Source organism: Myotis nattereri, assembly GCF_964212035.1.
Source record: "Myotis nattereri genome assembly, chromosome: 3".
Lineage (NCBI taxonomy): Eukaryota > Metazoa > Chordata > Mammalia > Chiroptera > Vespertilionidae > Myotis > Myotis nattereri.
Window position 1 is genome coordinate 6931983 of NC_138077.1, and position 23396 is coordinate 6955378.

Consider the following 23396-nt stretch of genomic DNA (forward strand, 5'->3'; position numbering starts at 1 on the left):
CGGGCCCGGAGCGCCCCGGCGGCGGGGCGGGCGGCGGGCCGCACGCAGGGCGATCCCGGAGCGGCTCCGGGAAATCCAGCCGGGTTTTGACTCCGATCGCCCACGGTGCCCGCAGCCGGCGAATGTAACAAAGAACAGTCGGCATGGCGGCTGGACCGGGGCTGGGGCGGCGGCGGCGGCGGGCGGGCGGGGCTGGGGCGGCGGGCGGGCGGGCGGGCGCGCGGGTGAAGCGGGCGCGGGCCGGGCGGGGGCGGCGCGCGCGGGGGCGGCCGGCGGGCGCGGGGCCCCAGGCTTTACCTGCCTTTGGAATGTGCAGAGCGGGATCGGATCCGGACTCCGGGTTGCGATCCGCTCCGGAAACTGCGCAGCACCGGAAGCCGGGGGGCGGCGGCGGGGTGTTCTGGGAGTTGTAGTTCGCGGCGGGGAGAGGGCGCGGGCGGCGTGGCTCGGGAGCGGGCTGCCTGGACGGGGCGGCGTGGACCGGGAGCGGGCGGCGTAGCCCGGGATCGGCGGCGTGGACCGAGGTCCCGAACTGCCTGGACGGGGCCGCGTGGACCGGGAGCGAAAGGCATGGACTGGGGAGAAGGAGACGGGGTGAAGTGGCTACTGGATCCGGATCGTCCGGGAGAAGAGGCCGGGTTCCGACGGCCCTTTCCCTGGAGCGGGAGGAGGTGCCTGGTGGCCACGCGCTACCCCTTCCCACGTGGCGTGGTTCGGCCCCGCAGCCCCCGCGGAGAGGCGCACGGACGACTCGCACAGCCCTCTATGCTTCTGGTGGCTCCGGCGAGCCCTGATTTCTTTTGAGGGCCAGTGGGAGAAGGGGTCGAATTTTTTTTATTTTTTTTTTTAAATCGGGCTTGAGGTTTGCTGCCCAATCATGGTTTCTGAATTTAGCCGCTGGGCTGCTGCGATTCTTGGCATCTTTCTTGTGCGTCTGTAAACTTCAGCGCTCGCTCAGCTCCCAACGAGCGTAAACTAGAGGCCCAGCTTCTGGCTGGCGAGAGGCAGAGCTGGGCATTGAGTCCAGGCGGAGTGGGCTGCCCGCCCTGAGCCACGGTGAGGCCAGACCACTTCCTGGCACCCAGCGTTTCTGCCCCCTTCCCCTACCAGGCTTGGTTAGCTTGTGTGGCCTCCACCCCTCCATCAATTGTAGTGTGGAAACAAAATATTAGAAATGGAAGGGAGTAGAGGGTCTTTTAACCTGGTTCTGGCCTTCCCGAGTCAGAGAAGTAAGCTGCCTTGTTCATTTCTGCCTGGCCAAAACCCCCATTAGTAATGTCAAAAAGAGATGATGAACCGGGGGGAAATTATTTGAAATTGGTATCAGCAAGGACTCAAATCCTTATGAATCAATAAAACAGTAAGTAACACAATAGAAAAACACACACAGTCTATGAACAGTTCACAGCAAGGAAAATACAACGCTCCTGGTCAGTGTGGCTCAGTGGTTGAGCATTGACCTGTGAACCGGGAGGTCATGGTTGGAATCCCTGTCAGGACCTGTGCTGGGGTGGCAGGCTGATCCCCTGGAGGGGGCGTGCCCGAGGCAGCCAATCAATGATTCTCTTTCATCGTGGATGTTTCTCCCTCCCTCTCTCTTCCTCTCTGAAATCAATAAAAATAAATATTTTTAAAAATACAATGGCTCGGAAGGTTATGAGAAGCCACCCACCTACTGTAATAAGAGGAAAAGTAAATTGCAGTGAGATCATTTTTATCTGTCATATTAGCAAAGACTTTAAAAGTATATTCTCATTATTTTGAAGAGACTCTAGTAGAAAATCAGCTCTCTCTTCCTTTCCTGGTGGGAGAAGGAGCTGGTATAGAGGGGATTTATCCGGCAGCCAGGTTCACATGTATGAGGTTAGTCCAACGTCCCCAGGTGGGAGGAGGACCCTTGGAGAGGAAGGTGTGGGGTGTCATGCTGCGAGGGGCTCATTTCTCTGCCCTCCCTGACACCCTGCAGTGACTTCCCCTTGGCAGTGACAGTAGTTCTGGACCACAGCCTCCCAGGCCTTTGGGAGTCTCACCTGTGCCTCTCACCTCCACTCTGCTCATACTAGCCGAGCTGCTTTCTGTTCAAACATGTTCTTGGGGTCTTTTGTGCCCATCCCCTCCCTCTTGGAACACTCCCGAGTTTTCCACCATTATCCCTTCATGCTTCAGGCCTTTGCCCAGATGCTCCCCAACCTCTAACGGCACAAACAGCACAACTGCTCATATGTACCCGCCACACTCCCACGCCCCCCTTCTAGCGACGGCACTTGCAATTCCCAAATGCCCAGGTGGCTGCTCTCTGCGCCTCTGCACACTAAATATGTACCAGGACACATACACAAAAACAGGTCACTTACAGAAAAATTGACAGGTCACAGCAAGAGCGAAAAGCTAGATGAGCTCAACCCCCATCGACCGTTCTCAGCGCTGCCCTGAGCACGGCTGCGGTTCAGAGTCACAGCATCGTTGCCTCCTCAAAAGGATTCTGTGTGTTCAGGATTCTCCTTCTGTGAAGGCTGGAAATAGGGTCTTTTAAGACAGACTCACATCCAAAGTTTTTGAGTTAAAAATTTTGTTGCTTAAAGTGTCAAATTTTTGTTGATTACAACGAATGCAAACTCTGAACCCCGGGCAGAAAACAAGGCTCCTGTAAAGGTTATCGGGGAAATTTGAATATGGACTTGGTAGTGGCTCGCAGCATCGCATCAATGGAAAAACTTCCAAGCATGAACACTGTGTTGAGTGTCTGATGCGGGGATGGCCTGTTAGAAAGTGCATTCTGAAGCACTGTGGGTGAAAGATGATTATCTCAAAATGTGACAGAATTGGGAATCTAGGTAATGAGTACATAGGTTATTCTGTAGGTTTGAAATTTTAAAAAATAAGTTGGGGGGATTTAAATAAACATAAATAAGTTTCCGTTATTATCAGTGGGTTTTCCTAAGAACACGGTATTCTTCCCCAGCAGCTGGCATTAAGGTGTAACCACTCCACCGTGTGGCCCCAGATGGGGATGATACCCCAGCCCTGACACTGGCCTGCCTTAGACATGTACTTTCCCACGGACACGTCCCATCCGCTCTGGCTCTTTGCTAATCCTATATAATAAAAGGGAAATATGCAAATTGACCCTAACAGAATGACTGGGAATGACTGGTCACTATGACACACACTGACCACCAGGGGGCAGATGCTCAATGCAGGAGCTGCCCCCTGGTGGTCAGTGTGCTCCCACAGGGGGAGCTCTGCTCAGCCACTAGCCAGGCTGATAGCTGCCAGTACAGCGATGGTGGTGGGAGCCTCTCCCACCTCCTCAGCAGCGCTAAGGATGTCCGACCGCAGCTTAGGCCTGCTCCCCGCTGGCAAGTGGACATCCCCCGAGGGCTCCCAGGATGTCAGAGGGATGTCTGACTGCCAGCTTAGGCCCGATCCCCCGAGGAGCGGGCCTAAGCCAGCAGGTGGACATCCCCCAAGGGGTCCCAGACTGCGAGAGGGCACAGGCTGGGCTGAGGGGCCCCCCTGAGTGCACAAATTTTTGTGCACCGGGCCTCTAGTCTATATAATAAAAGCCTAAGCAACCTTTATGGTGGAACGTGCAGAACGACTGGTCGCTATGATGCACACTGACCACCAGGGGGCAGATGCTCAATGCAGGACCTGCCACCTGGTGGTCAGGGTGCTCCCACATGAAGCCAGGCTCATGGCTGGTAAGTGCAGTGGTGGTGGCAGGAGAGGCTAGGGCTATCCTAAGCCACTTTTTTTAAAAAAAAAAATTTCTATTAATTTCAGAGAGGAAGGGAGAGGGAGAGAGAGCAGCAGATAGAAACATCAATGATGAGAGAGAATCATTGTTCGGCTGCCTCCCCACATTCCCCCCTGGGGATCGAACCCTCAACCCAGGCATGTGGCCTGACCAGGAATTGAAGTGGGACCTCCTGGTTTGTAGGTCAATGCTCAACCACTGAGCCACGCCCCTGAGCCCTAAGCCACTTTCCTATACCCTCTTTAGCGTTTGTTTTCAATCTGGCCAATTTTCCCCATCCAGATAACGGATAAAGTCATCAGCAGATAATTCAAATCCTACTATGTGCAAAGCATTGCATCTCACTTTGTAGTATTCTCACCCATAGGGGGAGCACTACACTTAAAGTTCAGGAAAGACCATATGAGGCCACAAGTCCTGTTCTCTCCAACACAAGGTGGTAGAGACTCGTGGTTTTGAACATGGGTGAGGATTCTGTGGTGCAGACCCATCCCTCCCAGCGTCCGCTGCTCTCACCCCCCGCTGCACACTCACCCATGGGCCTGGGCTGACAGGAGGGCCAATGCAGGGGTAAAAGCTTCCACTCCAAGGGGACAGCACCCCTCAGGTCTGGGGGGGTCACCAAGGGTCCCACAGCCACTTCGCGCCAGGTTTCGCTGCTGGGGGACCAGGCCACGTGGCCCCCACAATTCACCATGACCCGAGAGTTCACTGCAAACGTTTCCTTCTAGTAAGTGTGTTAGCCTTCACCGCCGCTGCCGGGGCAGGAGCCCAGCGAGGAGGATACCTCCCTCCTCCCGCCAGCTGACTGCCGGTCGCGTGCGGTCACGGTCATGGCTGAGGCGCCGACACAACCAAGGCCGGGTGCTGGACCGCTCAGAGAAACGCGGGAGCTCACGGTCTCGGCAAAAAAACCCTCAGATTTCCGTGTTCCATGTGCACGTTTATTTCTTTAAAGAGCACCCATGTCCCAGCCACATCTTCTCCAGATGAACCCACTGCACGGCTGGCGCGGGCCTGGAACCGGGTTCTAAAGTGCTACCAAGGAATACAATCATCGTCTTGCAAATTCATCAACCAGCGGGCAAGCCAGCCCTTTCCACACACCTAGAAAACCTCTTGTTTTCTCCCGTTTTAAAATGTAACTTCAGTGTGACATCGGGCAACAAAAGCACAAGCCTCTGTTATAAATGGTACTTTCCCAACGGTGGGAAGCTGGCGGGCTGGGCAGGTGCCTCCTCACACGGGAAGGAGGGATGCTCGGGAAAGGACCCAGGGGACCCGAGTCTGCTGTGCAGGTCTTAGCGGGCGGGGCCCTGTGCCCCTCGCTTTGGTACCCAGCCTGGCGGGTTGGGCAGTGGCATCGGGGTCTGCTTGCCACCTGGCAGAGGTAAGCGTCCTGACCCCCAGTGCCCACCAGCTTGTACGGTGAGGTTCCCAGGGCCGAGAGACTATTACTCAGGGACATCGCCCTGGGCGGCAGCAGTGCACATTCACCTTCCTCTCCTGCTCAAGATTTGCGACTCTGCTCCCCATGTGGCCAGAAGCACCATCACAATCTGGGCAGGCTTCTAATTTGTGATTGGCTGGCTGCGCCTGGCCTGGCGGCCATCCCCAGGAACCCGGGGCTGGCTTTGAACTTCAACTTGAGCCTGGATCTAAGTGAAGTCTCTGTCTAAACCTCCCTCACAGCGGGTTTTGAACAGAACAGCGAGAGGGATACTTTCGTTAATGCCACATTAAAGCCCGCGCAAACTCCATCTCCTTCCTCCACAAAGACCACAGGGGGGTCCTTCCGCAAAGCGCGGAAGCGTAGCCAGCGTGTTAAAACCAGCGTGTGCTCCGGGTCCAGATGGACCGGACCGATGAGTGTTCATGAGGAATCACTCTGAAAAAATTTCATCAAAACCAAAACTCGAGCCCTCACGCCACGAAAGCGTGTGAAAAGGGTAAGGGGATCGGTGACTCACAAATTAGTGTGTTTTGTATCCGGTGTGTAATCGTAATTGGTATTACACCTTAGTGACATTGACTTTAACATAAATACCCAACACCTTTAAGAAACGAACCCGGATACACAGCTCGGGAAGGAAACATTCACAGTATAGACACAGCCCTGCCTCGCGGGGCCACCTGACAGCATCTCTCCTTCTGTTCCCGCTACATTCGCCTCCTCTGGAACGTCAGGAAAGGCCAGGATGGCGACCAGTGTGTGCGCCTGGAGGACGGGCTCCTGGATCAGACTCAGGACAGAGGTCTCACGTGTACCCAGCAGACACGAAGAAACGTGGACCTCCATGACGACGCGCTCTCTTCCGTGTCCACTCACTCGCTTCACGCACGAGGGTGAGAGGGAGCCGGCCCGCCGGGCACCTTCCCAGGAGCCCGGAGAGGTTTCAAGTCACGAGGAAGTTGAGGAAGCGGAGCCCTTGGCGAGGACAGTGAACAGTGGACAGGGTGCTCCTGGGGCCGATCTGGGAACGGCATTGGCTAAAACGTTGTGGTTGTGTTTTGATTTTTGAGAGCGAGAAAAACTCAGTCTAAAACTCTGATACCTTCACACTGGAGCTGACTGAGTCCCTCTCAATTCCAAACTTAAACACGGAACAGTACTAAGAACTTCTGACCGGTGTCATCTTCTCACACTTCGGTCCCCTTAGAATTAATTCGTGCGTGTTCCATGTCCGCTTACCATGAGAGAGGACAGGAATCCTTCAAGCAAAACAACGTTAAAGCGACCCTCGGTCCCAAAAAGGCCTGTAGTGGTTGCTGACCCTGGGGATGAGTTTGGAATTCATGTATTTCATAATGACAGGTGCTACTTTACAATGATTAAAATTGGAATATCATCTTTAAAAACAAAGTATGGTTAAAAAAAAAAGTCACTTTACAGTCCCTTGATTGCTGGGACACCTAAGAATTTTTAAATATGCATTTTAAAGTGAAATTCTTAATGCAGTCTTCCAATTCCTCCCTCCAAATAAAGGAAGGAAAGGATTCTATAATTTTGGTTTTAGAAAGGTTTTAGCTCATCAAGTGCTCTCTTACCCCTGAAATAGATGTTTGAGGATTAACAGAAGTGTCTGTACAAAGGAGTCCCCCCAAACTCACATCCGTGACAGAGGCTGAGTTTTCCTAACAGCCTTTTACAGCTCACTGGGGGGAAATGACTCTGATTGAGCCGTCAGCACCCTTCACGCTGACGACGACTCCTGTTAACGAGCCCGTTTCCCGCAAGTGGCACTTTCAGGAGTGGAGCAGCGTGACAACTGTGACTGAACCCAAGTGGCTCCTGCCGTGGGACGTGCTTGGAAAGTCACGGAGGATATTGAAGTTGTATAGCAAGCTTATCGTTTGATCCACTGGAAATAAAAACACACCTTCCCCCCAAAGTCTGCCAAGACTGTTCACAGTAGAATTCAGACGAGCTCCTGGAAGGAATCGGATGCAAGCCTGGCCCGTGTTTCACTAAACTTCCCTTCCTAAGACTCACACCTGAGACATAAAATAATTTCCTCTTTTGCCCAAAAAGTACTTTGTTTCAGCTACTGGCAATATTTGGCAAACCAACGTCGGACGAGAGAAAATCCAGGTATGTGCGTGGGTACCACGTTCTCTCGGCTGTCACTTACTGCTCCTAAGTGCATTGGAGAGGCGCGCTGCACCCGTTTCGTGTGAGCCAGACAGGGGGAAAGTCCACCGTTAGAGCTTTGGACACTAGAGAAAGTGTAAAAACCATATAAGAATTTATATATCTCCCACTTGTAAATAGGCTCAACGTACACTTAGAAAAGTGTTCAGCATAATATGCATAGGATATATTTAGTATTTGCATAATTTTTCAAGTTCTATGGCTAATAGCAAAGGCAAATGTCTTCCCACATTTGTCCTAGTGTTTCCATTCCTATCGTAATTTCTCTATTCACCCAAATCTGCCTGTGCCCACCTCTGGCCCCGGGGCCCGCTGCACTGTTCTATCCTGAGCAGCCAGCAGAAGAGGTCACCTATGCGTCGTTCGCAGTGACAGCACAGAGGGTCGTCTGCTCCTTGTGACGCGGTCCAGGCGTGGACCCCAAACAATACCCGTTGGAGCAGCGCGTGGGTGAAACTGGGGCCCCAGCCTGGCCCGTCCACACCCACTGCAGTGTGTTCTCCAGTTCATAATGGAAATCTCCTTCCGACATTGAACTTCAGCCGCCTGGCGGAGTCCCCCCTCTCCTCTGGCATCAGGTGGTAAACAGGTTCGGTCAGTTCTCTCTGGGGAAATCTCAGACTTTTCTTCCCCTTCAAAAAACGACACTGCCGGGAAAACCCCAGCTAGACCAGCCTGCTGGCATCCCACTCCGTCCTGGCGGGCCCACATCTCCAGCATCGCCACGAAGGAGGCCGCCCACCTGGGCCTACACCCCGGGGTCCCTGGGGGCGCCGTTCATGGCAATCTTGCTTCTGTGCTTGGACAGCAGCTTCTTGTTGAGGATCCTGGAGAGCGTGGCCCCCTTCCTCCGCGCCCCCTCCGGCTGCTGGAGGAACACCAGGTCGTTGTGGGACTGGCTCAGGCTGGGGTCCTTCTGCTGATGCCGCCGGCGGAAGAAGAGCTTTGCACCTCTCCTTAAAATGCCTCCTGGAAGAGCAAAGCACAGGGGCTGGTCAGCGGGGCTGTGGACGAGAGGAACCCTGGAGGGACGGGGCCAAGTTGAAAAAGAAAAGAGGAGATGCGAATGACTCTAACAAGCAGCTCATTACTCCAGGAGCACCGCTGTTTGCGTGAGAAAACGGCTGGCGTCTGGCTTGTGCAAAACACAAGATGAACTGAAAGGAGGATTATGAAAGTACAAGCAGTGAGCTGGACTATCACCTGGTATCCATGCCAGGGCAGGGATTTCTATCATTGACTCTAACCAGATGGCAGCAGCCTGTCCTGGCCTTGGCCACTGGGGTCCCCCAGCCCCCTACCCCCTGATTTGGTATGGTTCAACCAATCTGTATGTAATAGGGAGTGGAATATGCAATGAAAAAAAATTAGCAGCAGCACAAATAATTTCAACAGCAAGGATTCCTTAAAGATCAAATGCAAGCTAACACGGCAACAGAACTCACTAATCTTACCCTTTCACAAATTAGCTTAACATCCCATTAACCAAGGCCCAGCAAGGTCAGGGAGCCTGTCCAGCGAGTCTGTGAAGTTCATTACCACTCATGGAGGTGTTAGTGACTTTGAAAGAAGACAGACCTGCAGATCACAGAGGGAGCTTTATGGATAATTTGGCAATTCACTCTTTTCCTGATAGACAGGTCTGACAAGTTCTTCAACAGCCAAGACTCACAAAAATACCCACTATGCCCCTAGCAAGGCATTAATCACCTTAGTGCCCTCTTGTGGATACTCTGGGAACAGCACTCTAGTAAGGGATTATTGCCACAGTGCCCTCGTGTGGACACTCTTGGAACAGCACCCCATGAAGGCTTAGTCACTATAGCGCTCTCTTGTGGACACTCTGGGCACAGCACCCTGGTAAGGGATTAGTTGCGATGGAGCTCTTTGGTGGACACTCTGGGAACAGAACCCTAGAAAGGGATGTCATGACAGCGCCACCTTGTGGACACGATGGGTGCAGCACCCTAGTAAGGAAATAATCGCCATAGCACCCTCTTGTGGACACTCTGGGAACAGCACCTTAGTAAGGGATTAGTTGCCATAGTGCCCTCATGTGGACTCTCTTGGAACAGCACCCTGGCAAGGATTGGTCCCCGTAGCGCCCTCTTGTGGGTGCACTGGGAACAGCAGTCTAATAAGGGACTAGTCATGACAGCACAATCTTGTGGACAATCTTGGAACAGCAACCTAGTAAGGGATTAGTTGCCATAGTGCCCTTGTGTGGACTCTCTTAGAACAACACCCTGGGAAGGCTTAGTCACTATAGCACCCTCATGTGGACTCTCTTAGAACAACACTCTGGTAAGGGGTTAGTTGCCATAGCATAGCAAGCCCCTCAGCAGGGAGGAATACTAAATGGAGCTGCCTTGGCTCGCGCTCCTGTGCGGTCAGTTTTCTGTGTCAGGGGATCCCATCAAACCTGGCCTGGGTGTGGCTGTGGAGGCACGTGGTGGGCATGGGGGCACAGACACCCCAGTGGCCTGAACTGAAGATGACCCTGTACTGTGGATGGGCTCCACCCAATCCACTAAATGCCTAAAGAGCAAAACCCAAGGTTTCCCGGAGAAAAGAAATTCTGCCTCCAGACCCTCGTCAGCTCCTACTGCGTCTCCCTCCTTCAATTTCCGACCCGTCAGCCCCCAGAGTCACTGAGCCCATTCCCTGGTATGGAGCCTATTGGCTCTGGTGCTCCGAGAACCCTGACCAACGATGCCTAATAGCCTGGTACACGGCACCTGATTCTGGGCCCAGAGTCTGGAGAGGAGCCGGGCTGGTGGGCTTTCCAAACCTAACTCCCTTATCCCTGCTGCCTGCTCCACCCAACAGGCAAGAACAAGGCTCACCCACCACCTTAACGACTCCCGAGGGTAAAACTGGGAGCCACGTTATGTGAAATTTGAGGCAAATAACCAAAACTGTAAAGGGGGACAGGAAGAAGGGAACAAAATCTTTCCCTGGTTCTAGCAAAGTTAAAGACTGAAGAATAAACAATATATGAAGGGATTTTAACATTTTTTCTAAGTTACAGCTTGAATAAATATATGCCTGTGTTTCCAGAGTTTAACAGACATAAATAGCTCATTGCAGAATTTGTCTGAAACCCTAACAGGAAGGAAAACTGACCAAAGCAACCTTACAAACCACAGTCTGCTGCCCAAAGGGCAGCGTGGGCTTCCGGCTGACCACGGACGGTCTGGGTATCTCGGTGGCTGCTTTTTTAAAAAAAAATGTGTGGTTTTTTTTATTGAGAGAGAGAGAGAGATACCAACATCCATTGGCTGCCTCCTGCACGCCCCCTGCTGGGGATGGAGGCCGCAACCTGGGCATGTGTTCTGACTGGGAATTGAACTGATGACCTCTTGGTGCCTGGGTCAACGCTCAACCACTGAGCCACACTGCCCAGGTGTCAGTGACCGCTCCTTAGACCTGGAGGAAGTTAGGGGCCAGTCTGTGTGCACGAGGTTGTTTGGGCCCAACAGGTAACAGAGACATGACCCCCACCCCCCCCAGATTGGCTGAGACAAAGGCGCTACACTAACCGAGCAGGGAGGTGAACTAGCACCCGGGGAAGTAAAACTAGAAATGTAGGGGGAAAGGAAGGGAAGGGATGGGTCCCTGCTATGTTACAGCCATAGCAAGGCTACGTTTTAAAATACATGTAAGACAAAGACAACTTACTGTGCAGGCAATTAATTCTGGTTGGCACAGCGATCCTCTTAGTAAAAGGGAATGAGCACGAGGTGGAGAGGAGGTAGCAAGCATGCGAGAGCAAAATGAGAACGAGAGACGGTGAGTGCTGAAGCGCTGACATGACACACACGCGCGAGTCACTGGGCAGGGCGCTCGCAAGCCTGTGTGTGCTTATCACACGTTTGTGTTCGCTGCGGTAAAACACACGCAACATACACTCGACCACCTCGGCCGTTGCCAGGGCCCGGGTCAGGCGTGGGAAGTACATTCCCATTGCCGTGCAGCCACGTCAACACGGGGTGAGCTCAACATAAGCCCGACTTTGGGGAGTAACTTTCCTGTATTGCCTGCAGCGTCACATTTGCAAACGGCAGGCCCCAGGATTCTGCACACACAGCCACGCTCGGAGACCTAGCACAGAGCTCCTTGCTACCCCAGAAGATACGGGCTCTTACGCCAAAACAATAAGCTTTAGGCCCGCTCCCTATATCCCCATTTCAAAACATTTTGGTGGAAAACAGCAAGGATGTGGCCCCCGTATCAGGGAAACATCGAGGGCCTGACACCATCTCCGAGGGGCCGAGTGCCAATCGCTTTGAGCACTGGGACCGAGAGCAGCTTTCAATCCTCGCCCTGTCTGTCCCTTGAAAGCCCGTCTGCAGGGCCCCAGGCTCCACATCCTCGCAGCCGCCCCAAATGCCAACCTCGGTGGCGCTCAGAGCAAGAGCTGGAAGTGGGGGCCCCACACCTGCCTGGCACCTTGGTCCCCAAAAGCGCCTTTTGGAGGGTGTCAGCCACCTGGCTGGTGGCGGGAAAGGAGCGGGAGGGCCACACACAGCAGGGATGGAAACCCAAGGGGAGGGGGGGAGGGGAAAGGAGGATCAGGGTCTGGGAATGGACCTGGGTCAGCGAGGCTGGCCTTTCGGAGTGACCCAGGCGGCGGGGTGGGAGGTCTGGGTTCTGAGGGTGGAAATGAAGGGAGGGAAGGGGCTGCCCACCTGCCTGCCTCGAGCCAGGTGAGCTCCTGGGGCTGCCCGGGCCCTGGACAAAGACCAGGCCAGAGCAGGGGTGCTGCCCTGTCCCAAACCCAGCCCAGAGGTCAGTGCACAGACCACAGCTTCCCAAGTCACTCCAGCACAAGACTCGGTCCACGGATGACGCACCCAGACCAGCCAGCGAGCGAATGGAGGCCCGCAGGCCTTCATCACAGGGTCTAGACACCAGGAACCGCCTCCTTTCTCTCTTCTCCTAACTTTCAGCTCCTCCCATCTATGGCCCGGCTAGAGGGTGGCTCCCGGGAGAGGCATGAAGCGAATGGGAGGGATGGTGAGGATGGACACAGACGCCCCATCGTGGGTGCCCACCCCGGACCCGGGGCCACGGGTGCGGCTGGGGTTGTCCTGAGCACGGCAGGCTGCTGAGCACCCCTGAGCCAGCAGCACCCACTCTCACTGTGACAGTGGAAACTGTCCCCGACACGGCTAATGTCCCCGGCACACCCGCCCGTCTGAGCACCAGGAGCCACAGGACAGAGAGGCCGAGGCCGGACAGCCGACCAGGCTCCCGCCTGGCATTTCCTGCCGTCTACACACTCGGGGCCGAGGACTTCCCCAGTCACACCCGCCTCGCCAGCTCGGCTCAGGTCCCGTGCGTCCTCCTCACCGGGCCTCCCTCCTGCCTGGCGGGCAGGGTTTGGAGGGAGGAGGGCAGAGTGGCGGGCACATCCCCGGTGACCAGGAGGAAGCTGAGCCTCAGCGCGTCCTGAAGTCGCATCTGGAACTGGCCCCAGGCCCAGACTCCACTCCCTCTGCAAGTCCCCTCCCGTCCCTGTCGTCTGAAGTGCCCGCACCGGCACCGGGAGAAATTCCCACATTAGAGCCCTGGCTGAGAGCTAAGGGAGGCGCGGTCACTAATGAAGTGATCACCTCCTCGGACAGGACACGCACTAAGTTGATGGTTCCCTTTCTGGGAAGCTTCTCTCCGGGGTGTTAGGTTCCACCGGGAGGTGTGGTTTGGTCTTGGTGGGAGGGCCGTCTGAGAGGCACCAATGACAGAGATGCTGAGCTCCACACTTAGGCGAGCCCTGTCTCTGCCTGGTTTCCTTCTGTTCTGGGGGGTGGGGCAGACAGAGGAGGGGTCCCTCCGAGCATGAACCCCACCATCATTCAGAGGGACTCTGAGGCCCCGCCCTGCACCCCTGCCCAGGTGAGTTCAGACCTTCAGCCCCGGGGTGGGATGGCTGGCAGGGAAGGGAAGGAACGCAGACAAGGAGAGCCAGAAGCTTGGAAACGAGCATAGGGGCAAAGCCATCGGCGGTCGGTGGCAGGGGTGCAGGGTCACGTACCTCTATGCTTTTTGGGGGCCCCCGGCTCCCAGACACTCAGGGAGCTCTCCGACAGCTCATCCCCCTCGGGGTCCAGCGGGGCGTGGCCGTCCCACACCTCGGCCTGCGACTCCTTCTCCGAGTCCCAGGAGGCCAGCTCGCAGTCCTGGGGCTCCGGGGCCGGCGAGGCCTGGGCTGAGGCCGCCTCCTCCTCCTCCTCGGGCGGGGCAGAGGCCACGGCCGCCTCCGGCTGGGACGGGGTGCCCTCCTGGCAGTTGCTGTCCATGGAGGCCGCATAGTCCAGCATCAGGGCAGCGTCATTGTCCTGAGACAGAGAGGTCTGTCCGGGGAGAGAGAGAAAGTCAGTGCGAGGGAAGGTTAAAGGACACGCGGAAATTAGTCCAAACAGCCTGACTAATTTCCAAGTGTCAGAGGCCCGACCCCCCAGAGGCAGCTCCTTTAGCATGGCGGCTGTGCCGGCCAGAGTGGCTGTCGTCCCCATGCACCGGAAGGTTGCTGGTTCGATTCCGTCAGGGCACATACCTGGGTTGTGGGTTTAATCCCCTGTCAGGGAGCACACACAAGGCAACCGACCGATGCCTGTCTCTCTCTCTCTCTCTCTCTCTCTCTCTCTCTCTCTCTCTCTCTCCCCCTCTCTCTAAGCATGTCCTAAGTGAGAATTTTTAAAAATTAAATAGAAAAAGAACTGAATATTACAAATATATGTATGTATATGTGTGTGTGTATATATGTATGTATGTGTGTGTATGTATATATGTGTGTGTGTGTGTGTGTGTGTGTGTATATATATATATATACATATATATATATATATATATATATATATATATATAGGCAGCGGGCAGCTGCATGTCGGGGGGCCAAAACTCATCACTGCAAAGGGGCACAGCCCGAGTTGGGAACTTGGAAGGGGTCGGGGGGAGGTGACATCCCTGCCCCAGCAGACAGGCCGGCTGGGCGCCCGTGGGAACCCAGAGGTGAGGTGGAAGAGAGAGCTTGTCCTTGTGAGTCTCGGGGGAGGCCACAGGGTGACCCCGGAGCCCCAGATTCAGTCCGTCTTGGAATCTTTGTTCCTACAGCACTTTTAGGTTTCCTGAACATAGAAACGAATTGCTATGCACCGTGTACCCTAAGAATTACACGTGCGTAAAGCCTGTGTAGGTGCTACACTAACCTGGGCTGGGAGTCCGGAACGTGTCTCTTTCGAGGGTGGGAAGTGACTATGGGGGGACATGGGCTCCGTGGGGCTGGTCTGTGGTTCTGATCGGGGAGCAGGTGCACAGGCGCGTCTGCTCGGTGACAGTGACCAACTGCACTTTCTGGTTCAAGTGCTGGCTTGCGGAAGTGCCCACTGACTCGCGGTCGGACAATGTGAGCAAATAATAACTGTGTCAAATGTTAAGATGCATGAGTTCCTAATAATCTAAAATAATTAGGGGAGATGATCAAAGTCTCATCCTTATTTCATTCACATGTACCCCTAACTTCAACAAAACAAAACAAAAACCACCCCGGGGTCAGGGAGCTTCCAGAGACGCCATCGCCGCCTGCTGGCTGTTGCTGGAAGTGCACGCAGGAACCAGAGAGGCCTGGCCTGCTCTTGGGTGATGCTGCTGAGGCCTCCGGCCAGCTGTGCCTGCTGGGCCTTGGGCACCGGCCACCAGGCCCTGAGTTTAATGGTGACTCACCTCTGGCACCTCCCGTGACCCATTCTGGCCTCTCTCCTCGTAGCTGAGAGTGCAGGGCCTCCTGTCCCACCCTCGGGTGCCCTCAAAGAATCACCTTGCCCTCAGGGTTCAACAATTCCTCCTCCCTGGTCCCTCCCACCATCGCATCTCCCAGCTCTCCCTCCTCCATTGCTCACATTCCCCTTGTCCATTCTGAAATGTTAGAAAAGCATCAGGACCACCGCATGGCCCCTTGCTGGGGGGGGGGCGGGGGAGCGGGGGGGGGGGCGGGGAGGTGGGGGGGAGACTGGCCTCTCCAGCAGCCTGGTCTGCCTGGCGCCCACCATCTGCTCGGGACATGCTGTCACAGGGCAGCAGAAAGAAGGGGATCGGAACATGTTTAAAAACAAGCTCCACGCCTCTGAGCGCAAAAGGCGCAACACTCATTGCGAAACGTTGACGTGGCTTGGAAATGTGTAACGTGGAAAGTGAGAGCTCCCATAACCCAGCGGGGATAAGGGTGGAGGTGCCGTCCCCAGGGGGAGCCTGACCTCACGCCAGCCTTTCTCTTTCAATAACTTTTCTTCAAACGATTCACCGACCTCTCACCAGCCACAGCACCCCGGTCGGAAACGGCCAGGTTTCCTTCATCAACAGGGCGAGCGGCGAGAATGACATGCCAGAGCCACCCCCGTGCAGGGAGAGGGGCCCAGCCTGACATTTGTAAACACGGACATTTGTAAACATCGATCAGGGGCTCGGCCAGCTCCCACGAGGGAGGGACAGCGGACAACGCCAAGACAACGCCAGGACAACGCCAGGACAATGCCTGGACAATGCCAGGACAACGCCAGGACAACGCCCGGACAACGCCTGGACAATGCCAGGACAACGCCAGGACAACGCCTGGACAACGCCTGGACAACGCCCGGACAACGCCAGGACAACGCCAGGACAACGCCCGGACAACGCCAGGACAACGCCCAGACAACGCCAGGACAACGCCAGGACAACGCCCGGACAACGCCAGGACAACGCCAGGACAACGCCCGGACAACGCCCGGACAACGCCAGGACAACGCCAGGACAACGCCAGGACAACGCCCGGACAATGCCAGGACAACGCCAGGACAACGCCAGGACAACGCCCGGACAACGCCAGGACAACGCCCGGACAACGCCCGGACAACGCCCGGACAACGCCTGGACAATGCCAGGACAACGCCAGGACAACGCCAGCCCGCGGGCGCACCTTGGAGATCCCTGATATGATGATGGTGCTCCTCTTCCGCGGCGACTTCAGCTTCAGCTTCGAAGACTCGCTGAGCTGCCGGATGGCGACCTCGGCCACAGGATCCGAGCCGTTCAACACCAGCAGTTCTGCGGGGGGAGGGCAGCGGTGACGCCTCTGTGGCCCCTCAGAGGGCCCCTGACTCTGAGTGACACTCACGGAAGGGTCCACGGGTGCATTTGTGTGCGAGCTGCTCCGCGATCAAGATGATGGAAGACATGAGAGCAGGTAGACCAGCGGTTCTCAACCTGTGGGTCGCGACCCCTCTGGCCGTCGAACGACCCTTTCACAGGGGTCGCCCAAGGCCATCCTGCCTATCAGACATTTACATGATGATTCATAACAGCAGCAACATCACAGTTATGAAGTAGCCACGAAAATAATTCTATGGTTGGGTCACAACATGAGGAACTGTATTGAAAGGGCCAGAAGGTTGAGAACCACTGAAAAGACCTCTAACCTTTCGGGGGCCTGGACCTTTGAGGGGCAGTGCGGTCACTCCCCGTCTCTGGCGAGACTGGCGACCACAGGCTAGTGTCAGGCTGAGGGGCCAGGGCACACTAGCAGCCCCTTCCCACGGCCAGTGCCACACACGGGCAGCCTCTGGGGACGCTCCAGACGCCAGGCGCCAGCACGGGCTCAGTGCACGGTATTTCATTCAACTGTCCCCCAGGCCCTGGAGTGGGCACTTCTAAACCCTCGATTGAGAAGCGGGGAAATGGCCAGCAGCCAGGTCAGCGGCAGAGCGGGATGCCCAGCCCTCGTTCTGCTAAAGGAAGATTAAAATGACAAAATGTCACAGAAGCAGGATGTAAAACAGGGGTGGGGACTTCTGGGCCCGAGGGCCGCCTGCAAAATCACTCGGTCTGGCCCTCCAAGGCCGGAGGGCTGAGTTAATTACACGAATGATATTACAAATATCCCATGGCCCTTGGCAGAAGAAAGGTTCCCCGTTCCTGATGTAAAAGCAAGTTTTCTCATCTCAGTTTCGGCCGTGGCCTGCAGGCGACAGGTGCTCCATTTCAAAGGCTGTGGTGACAGGACGAGCACAGCAGAACTGCCTGGCCATGCCCCATGGTGAGGGGCCAGGAGGGCCAGGAGGAGGGCCTGGGAGGGGCTTTAGGAGAGAGCGGTGCCGTGACTCCCAGTGACTCCAAAGGACAGGATGGGAGCGGGGCTGGGGGACCCTGCAGGGCTGCGTGGGAATCACGAAAACTCCCACAGGGACGGAGACCGTTTTCGACGCGCCCCGGCTGAGAGGGTACAGAACCTCCGAAGACAGCACCCGTCCAGGGAGACCCACCGCTCCCCCAAGCCCACCTGCTCCTCCTTGCCCCAGCCCTGAGCTTGGCAAGATCAGAAACAGACTCAGGAATGGGGAGCGGAGCCCGAAGACAGCTGCCCACTGCCCCTCCTCCGCCCGCAGGCCCCAGGAGCCAAGGGTGTACGTTGAACTCCACATTTAGGTGGTGCTGTGATTTAGAGACAGTCACACGCCTCTCCAAGGTCATTATGAAAGTGGCCCTAAAAATGGGAAACTGGCAGCCAGGCTTCTGGGGGAAGACAACTCCTGCCCAACAGGTTCGCGGGACAGCTGGAGGCCAAACCGAAGTTGGCTTTACGGTTACGTCGCGAGTCCTACTGACTTCACGACAGTCACATAGCTCGTATGTCGAACCAGAGAAAAAAGAATGTTCAGGAATTTTATAAAGGGAGGCCGGAGCTGGGTTCTACGTTCATTTTGTTACAGCGTCTCCTTAACTACAGCAGGGTGCTCACCCTTCCTGGTCTCCGATTTCCCTCTTTTCCCAGTTCTTAACTTATTACTCAAAAGAACTTCCCCAAACTCCCCAAAGAATGCTCCCCTCATCAGGGACAAGGCTGAGGGAGGAGCCAGAGGGGCAGAGGGAGGAGCCCAGAGGGGCAGAGGGAGGAGCCAGAGGGGCAGAGGGAGGAGCCAGAGGGGCAGAGGGAGGAGCCCAGAGGGGCAGAGGGAGGAGCCAGAGGGGCTGAGGGAGGAGCCAGAGGGGCAGAGGGAGGAGCCAGAGGGGCAGAGGGAGGAGCCAGAGGGGCAGAGGGAGGAGCCAGAGGGGCAGAGGGAGGAGCCCAGAGGGGCAGAGGGAGGAGCCAGAGGGGCAGAGGGAGGAGCCAAGAGGGGCAGAGGGAGGAGCCAGAGGGGCAGAGGGAGGAGCCAGAGGAGCAGAGGAGGAGCCAAGAGGGGCAGAGGGAGGAGCCAGAGGGGCAGAGGGAGGAGCCCAGAGGAGCAGAGCGAGGAGCCAGAGGGGCAGAGGGAGGAGCCAGAGGGGCAGAGGGAGGAGCCAGAGGGGCAGAGGGAGGAGCCCAGAGGGGCAGAGGGAGGAGCCAGAGGGGCAGAGGGAGGAGCCCAGAGGGGCAGAGGGAGGAGCCAGAGGGGCAGAGGGAGGAGCCCAGAGGGGCAGAGGGAGGAGCCAGAGGGGCAGAGGGAGGAGCCAAGAGGGGCAGAGGGAGGAGCCAGAGGGGCAGAGGGAGGAGCCCAGAGGAGCAGAGGGAGGAGCCAGAGGAGCAGAGGGAGGAGCCAGAGGAGCAGAGGGAGGAGCCAGAGGGGCAGAGGGAGGAGCCAGAGGGGCAGAGGGAGGAGCCCGGAGGGACAGAGGGAGGAGCCCGGAGGGGCAGAGGGAGGAGCCGGAGGGGCAGAGGGAGGAGCCAGAGGGGTGAGGGAGGCCACAGGTGTTACCTGTGTCTGAAGAAGACAGGGTTTTGCTGACGGGAGGGCTGTGGCAGGAGACGGCTTGGACGGAGATGTCCTTCTCGATCACCCGCACCTTGACGGGCGTCCGCAGCGGAGACTCTGCAGGGACAAACGCTGGTTACCACACGGCTCCTGCACCCATTACCGGGACGTGAGATCACACCTCATGTCAACTCGTTCTCATGTCGTTGGCGAAGGCACGGCCAAACCTCAAGACTGCTTAACGATCTCTTATTCTTTTCTCTTTTTTGGGGGGTCGGGTTACCAAAAAGGGGTGCTGGAGGCTCAGGTTTAAATAAAAGTTCAGAAATGCTTTCACTGAGGGGGAGTTTCACGTTCTGTTTTGCATTCGAGAACAGAATCCAAAGCAGTCTGCGCTGGGAAGATGGTACCTCAGTATAAGCAGAAACACCGTATAAATTAAAATAAATAATAATCATACAAGTGTCTCCCAGGCCGTGGCTGTGGGGACAGGCGCGGAATTCCGCTGCATCTGAAACGACTGCCCATCAAGCGTTCTAACCCACAACCTTAATGTAAGAAACTGCACACTGACCGCGTGCACCCAGCGTTCCAGAGAGCGTGGTGCCCCCGTGCCCGTAACGGAGTTACTACGTTAACTGGCTCTTTCATCCAGAGTCTCAATCTTAGCTTCGGAATAGACTACAAGGTTGTCATTCATTTGACAAAGTAGGAAGATAATTTTCTAAGAAAAAAAAGAAAGAAAAAGCTACACAGAAGCTTGCCCATCGCCATGATCCCTGTGCCACGGATTTTCTTAATAACCAGGCGGGGGCGGGCACTGCCCTCCCGGGACTCAGGGAGACCGTTCCACCCTCTCACCCGAGCTCAGCGGGGACGCCCTCCCGGCGTCGAAGCGAGGCTTGGTTTTCACGGCGGTGACGGTGGTGACCACAGTCCCGCAGGGCATCACCGTGCGGTCTTTCTCTATCTTGGCCGCAGGAACGGGCGGAGGGGTGTGCCAGGATCTCGCCTCTGCGGGTTCCACGTAACAGAACTGCGGAGAAGGCCGCTGGTGGGTCGTGCGGTCAGTGCCAGGACACCCGCTGACCTCGGCACCCGGTCGCTCAGTTAGTGTCAGAATGAGTGACGTTAGTATTTGAATGAACGCAGGTCCCCGGGGACTGACAGCCGGTGAGTCCCGTGCTCCCACCCAGCCAGGCAGCACCCACGATGGGGACAGAGGCCGAGGGACAGACAATCCGACAGCCCGTTCCGGGTCAGGCCCTCGTGAAACGGCCTCGGGGGGGTATTTCACAGAGCGGACCACTCGGCCAGCTCAGGGGCAGGAAGGCTCCCGGTCAAGCCCAGAGACTTCTCGGATGAGCTTCGTTTCAGGGTCAAGCCAGGGCCAGGCTCTGACGGACAAAAACGAAGGTGCTCCTCATCCGAAGTGGGAACCTGGCCACGTACCTCCGCGGTGACCGAGCCCAGGGCCGCGCCGTCCCCCGCGGGCCCGCGGGTCAGCAGAAAGCTCTGGGGCCCGGAAGGCTGCTTCTTGAACAGATCTAAAGGGATGGTCGTCGTCGCCAGCAGAGCTAGAACACAGGACACGGCAGTGAGCGAGCGCTGCGGATGTTTCCAGAACAGCAACACGGCCGGGGTGAGCTGCTACAAGCAGGCCGGCTCCTGATCACCACCCCGCTCGCTTGACAACATGTGACAAATGTCAGGGTCCAGAAAGGGCAGAGGAGGCTAAGGGATGTGACGCTTCCGGAAACGTCCGCACCTGCGCTGCGGTGGGAAACAGCTGCCGGGAAGACGAGCTGCGGGCCAACTGGTAAGAATGAGAACCTGGCGGTGGATTCAAGAACTGTTCACCGTCCATTCAGGAAACGGGTAACTGCCCCAGGGCCGTGTGAGAACAGCCCTATGCGTAACACACCCTAAGGAACTGAGGGGTGAAGGGACCATGATGCATAGAATTGCCCTCAGATGGCCCCCACATTTACCCTCGAGTGTGTGTGTGCGTGTTAGAGAGAGAGCACGCGCACAAGCAAGAGTGACCAAGTGTGGGCACAAATACTAAAGGAAACGGGGCAAAGTGGGCATATGTGAGTCTGAGTCAAGGCTCTATGGTTGTTCTTTGTTGTGTTTTTGTGTGTGTTTGTTTTGAGCTTGAAATTTCAGTCCCCCATCCGGCTGCACTGGGATGGAATTCCAATGGAGCCAAGAGGAGTGGGGCCCCCGGATAAACAGTGGCCCCGAGTGGGCGCCCCCGGCTCTGGGAGGGTCAGCTCTGACCTCGGGGCAGCCCCGTCATCTCAGGACTGCAGGTCAAGCAGCCGCCTGAGTTCTTGCTAACGGGCAAGATGGCTTTCCCTGGGTCTTGGTCATGTCAGCAGATAAGCAAAGGGCTTGGATGCTCAGCTGGTTAAGACAGGTAAGCCCCTCCCCCCTCCCGATTTTGGTATGTTTATGGGGATTTTTGAAAATCTAATCAATATTGACACTACTGAACTATAACAGGCCCACATTCACTCTGGTGATATGGGTGTTGTTTTTTTTACCTCTAATTGTTGCTTTCCTGCATCTAAAGCATGTGTTCAATTTGAGCTGCTACGGCTCATTCTCCTAGGAAAAGCCAGTGGAAATCCATAGAGACAGACAGGATGGCGATGCCAGGGGCTGGGGAGGGGGAGGGGAGTCAGTGTTCAATGGGGACTGAGTTTCAGTTTTGCAAGATGAAAGAGTTCTGAGATGGATGGTGGTGATGGTTGCACAACAATGTGAATGCGCTTAATGCCGCTGAGCTGTGCACTAAAACATGATTAAGATGATAAATTCTGCAACATGTATTTCATCATAATTTACAAAAAATTTTTTAAGGTCTGTTGAGGCTAAGAGGGTTGAGGACTGCTTCTCTAAACCAAGAATTGTTAAATAAAAGACTTAGGATATTTGTTAAACAAACAAACAACAAAAAAACCAAAAAAACTATGTGAATATACTCTTTCCCAAAATGTACCTTATTAATAACTGAATGGACTTTCAACCAAACGTTCCCTGGCGAGACCCAGATGGTATGGGGAGGGGCAGGCCTCTTCTGGGTCTCCCGCCCTCCCCAGCTTCCCACAGCCCTGGTCAGGGCACTGGATGACGAGGGCAGGGCCTCCGTCCACCTGCTCGCCACCCACCTTCTGAGGATTGCCCATCCTCCGAAATCTGCAGGTGCAACTCCTTCGACTTGGCGTTCAACTCACTGTGCAGAGAAAAAAAGCTGTGAGTCCTTATTGTTTGAAATAGTACTTTTTTCTGACTAAAGGAAGGACTAGTCATCATCAATATTTTAAAAACTGCAAGACACATAACCAAAAATATAAAGATTATCTGCAACCTCACTATCCAGAAATGGTTGCTCTTCAGACTTGGTGCCTAGTCTCCTGGAATCATCCAGCATTCTGATGATGACGGACATACCATTTCATACAGGTGCCTGCAAATATGGTGGCCACATACGGCTTTTGAAAACTTGAAATGTGGCCAGTGCACACCGAGGAACTGGATTTAATGTTAATTACTTGAAATTTAAAGAGCCCCACGTGGCCATGAGTGACCACGCCCGAAGGGCAGCGATATAATTGTCTAAACACAAAACGCAGAACATAAGATACCTCACTGCTTCTTTGTAACCTGTTTTGTTTTTTTTTCCACTGAGGATACCATAGACACCTTTCCACGTCAGTAACTACAGAGCAACAACATGTTTAATGGGTGTCTGTTCCACTGTTTGGCCTTATGAGATTTTACTTAGCTAATTCCTTAATAACCAACATTTAGTAATGAGTTGGTTGCTTTAATATCTCATAATTATAACCCGGTTGGCCAATCACCTTCAGACACGCATCTCAGCACGACTTAGAAAAACCGTAACTGCCAGCCAAGAGGTACGTGCACTGAAGAGCTTTTCTTTAGTTTTTACAAACTGCTGACCTCCAGAACGGCGATTCCAATTTACACTCCACTGGCCACCCTCGCTCTCAGGACTTAGCCACCTGGCAGGTGGGAAACATCTCTTTTCGTCACTCTCACTATGGCTGAGGCAGAATATCTTTTCGGTCTATAGTTCTCGCCTTTGCTTTTCTAGTTTGAAAACTCTGCCCACTTTTCCAAAAGGGAGTCACCTTTTCCTCAATGGTTTACAAGAGCTCTTTATATGAGACATGGACTATGTTCTCCTATTACTTTTTGTAACTTGTCTATTAAGCATCAGAAAGTGATCGATTTCTCTATTTTTGTA

At 55.2% G+C, this 23396-nt stretch overlaps 1 protein-coding gene across 1 annotated transcript in view; it reads right to left on the minus strand.

Moving 5' to 3' along the window:
- Positions 1-4685: 4685 nt before the first annotated feature.
- The window catches only part of C2CD2 (C2 calcium dependent domain containing 2), a gene marked incomplete at its 5' end in the record, with an annotated part of 48926 nt that continues 30215 nt past the window's right edge, over positions 4686-23396 (minus strand). Inside the window, 7 exons of the mRNA XM_081087344.1 lie at positions 4686-8381; positions 13450-13768; positions 16369-16496; positions 19121-19234; positions 19979-20153; positions 20570-20694; positions 22294-22358. Coding sequence (XP_080943470.1) covers positions 8161-8381; positions 13450-13768; positions 16369-16496; positions 19121-19234; positions 19979-20153; positions 20570-20694; positions 22294-22358 — 1147 coding nt within the window. The 3' untranslated portion in view covers positions 4686-8160. The remainder of the gene's footprint in view (positions 8382-13449; positions 13769-16368; positions 16497-19120; positions 19235-19978; positions 20154-20569; positions 20695-22293; positions 22359-23396) is intronic.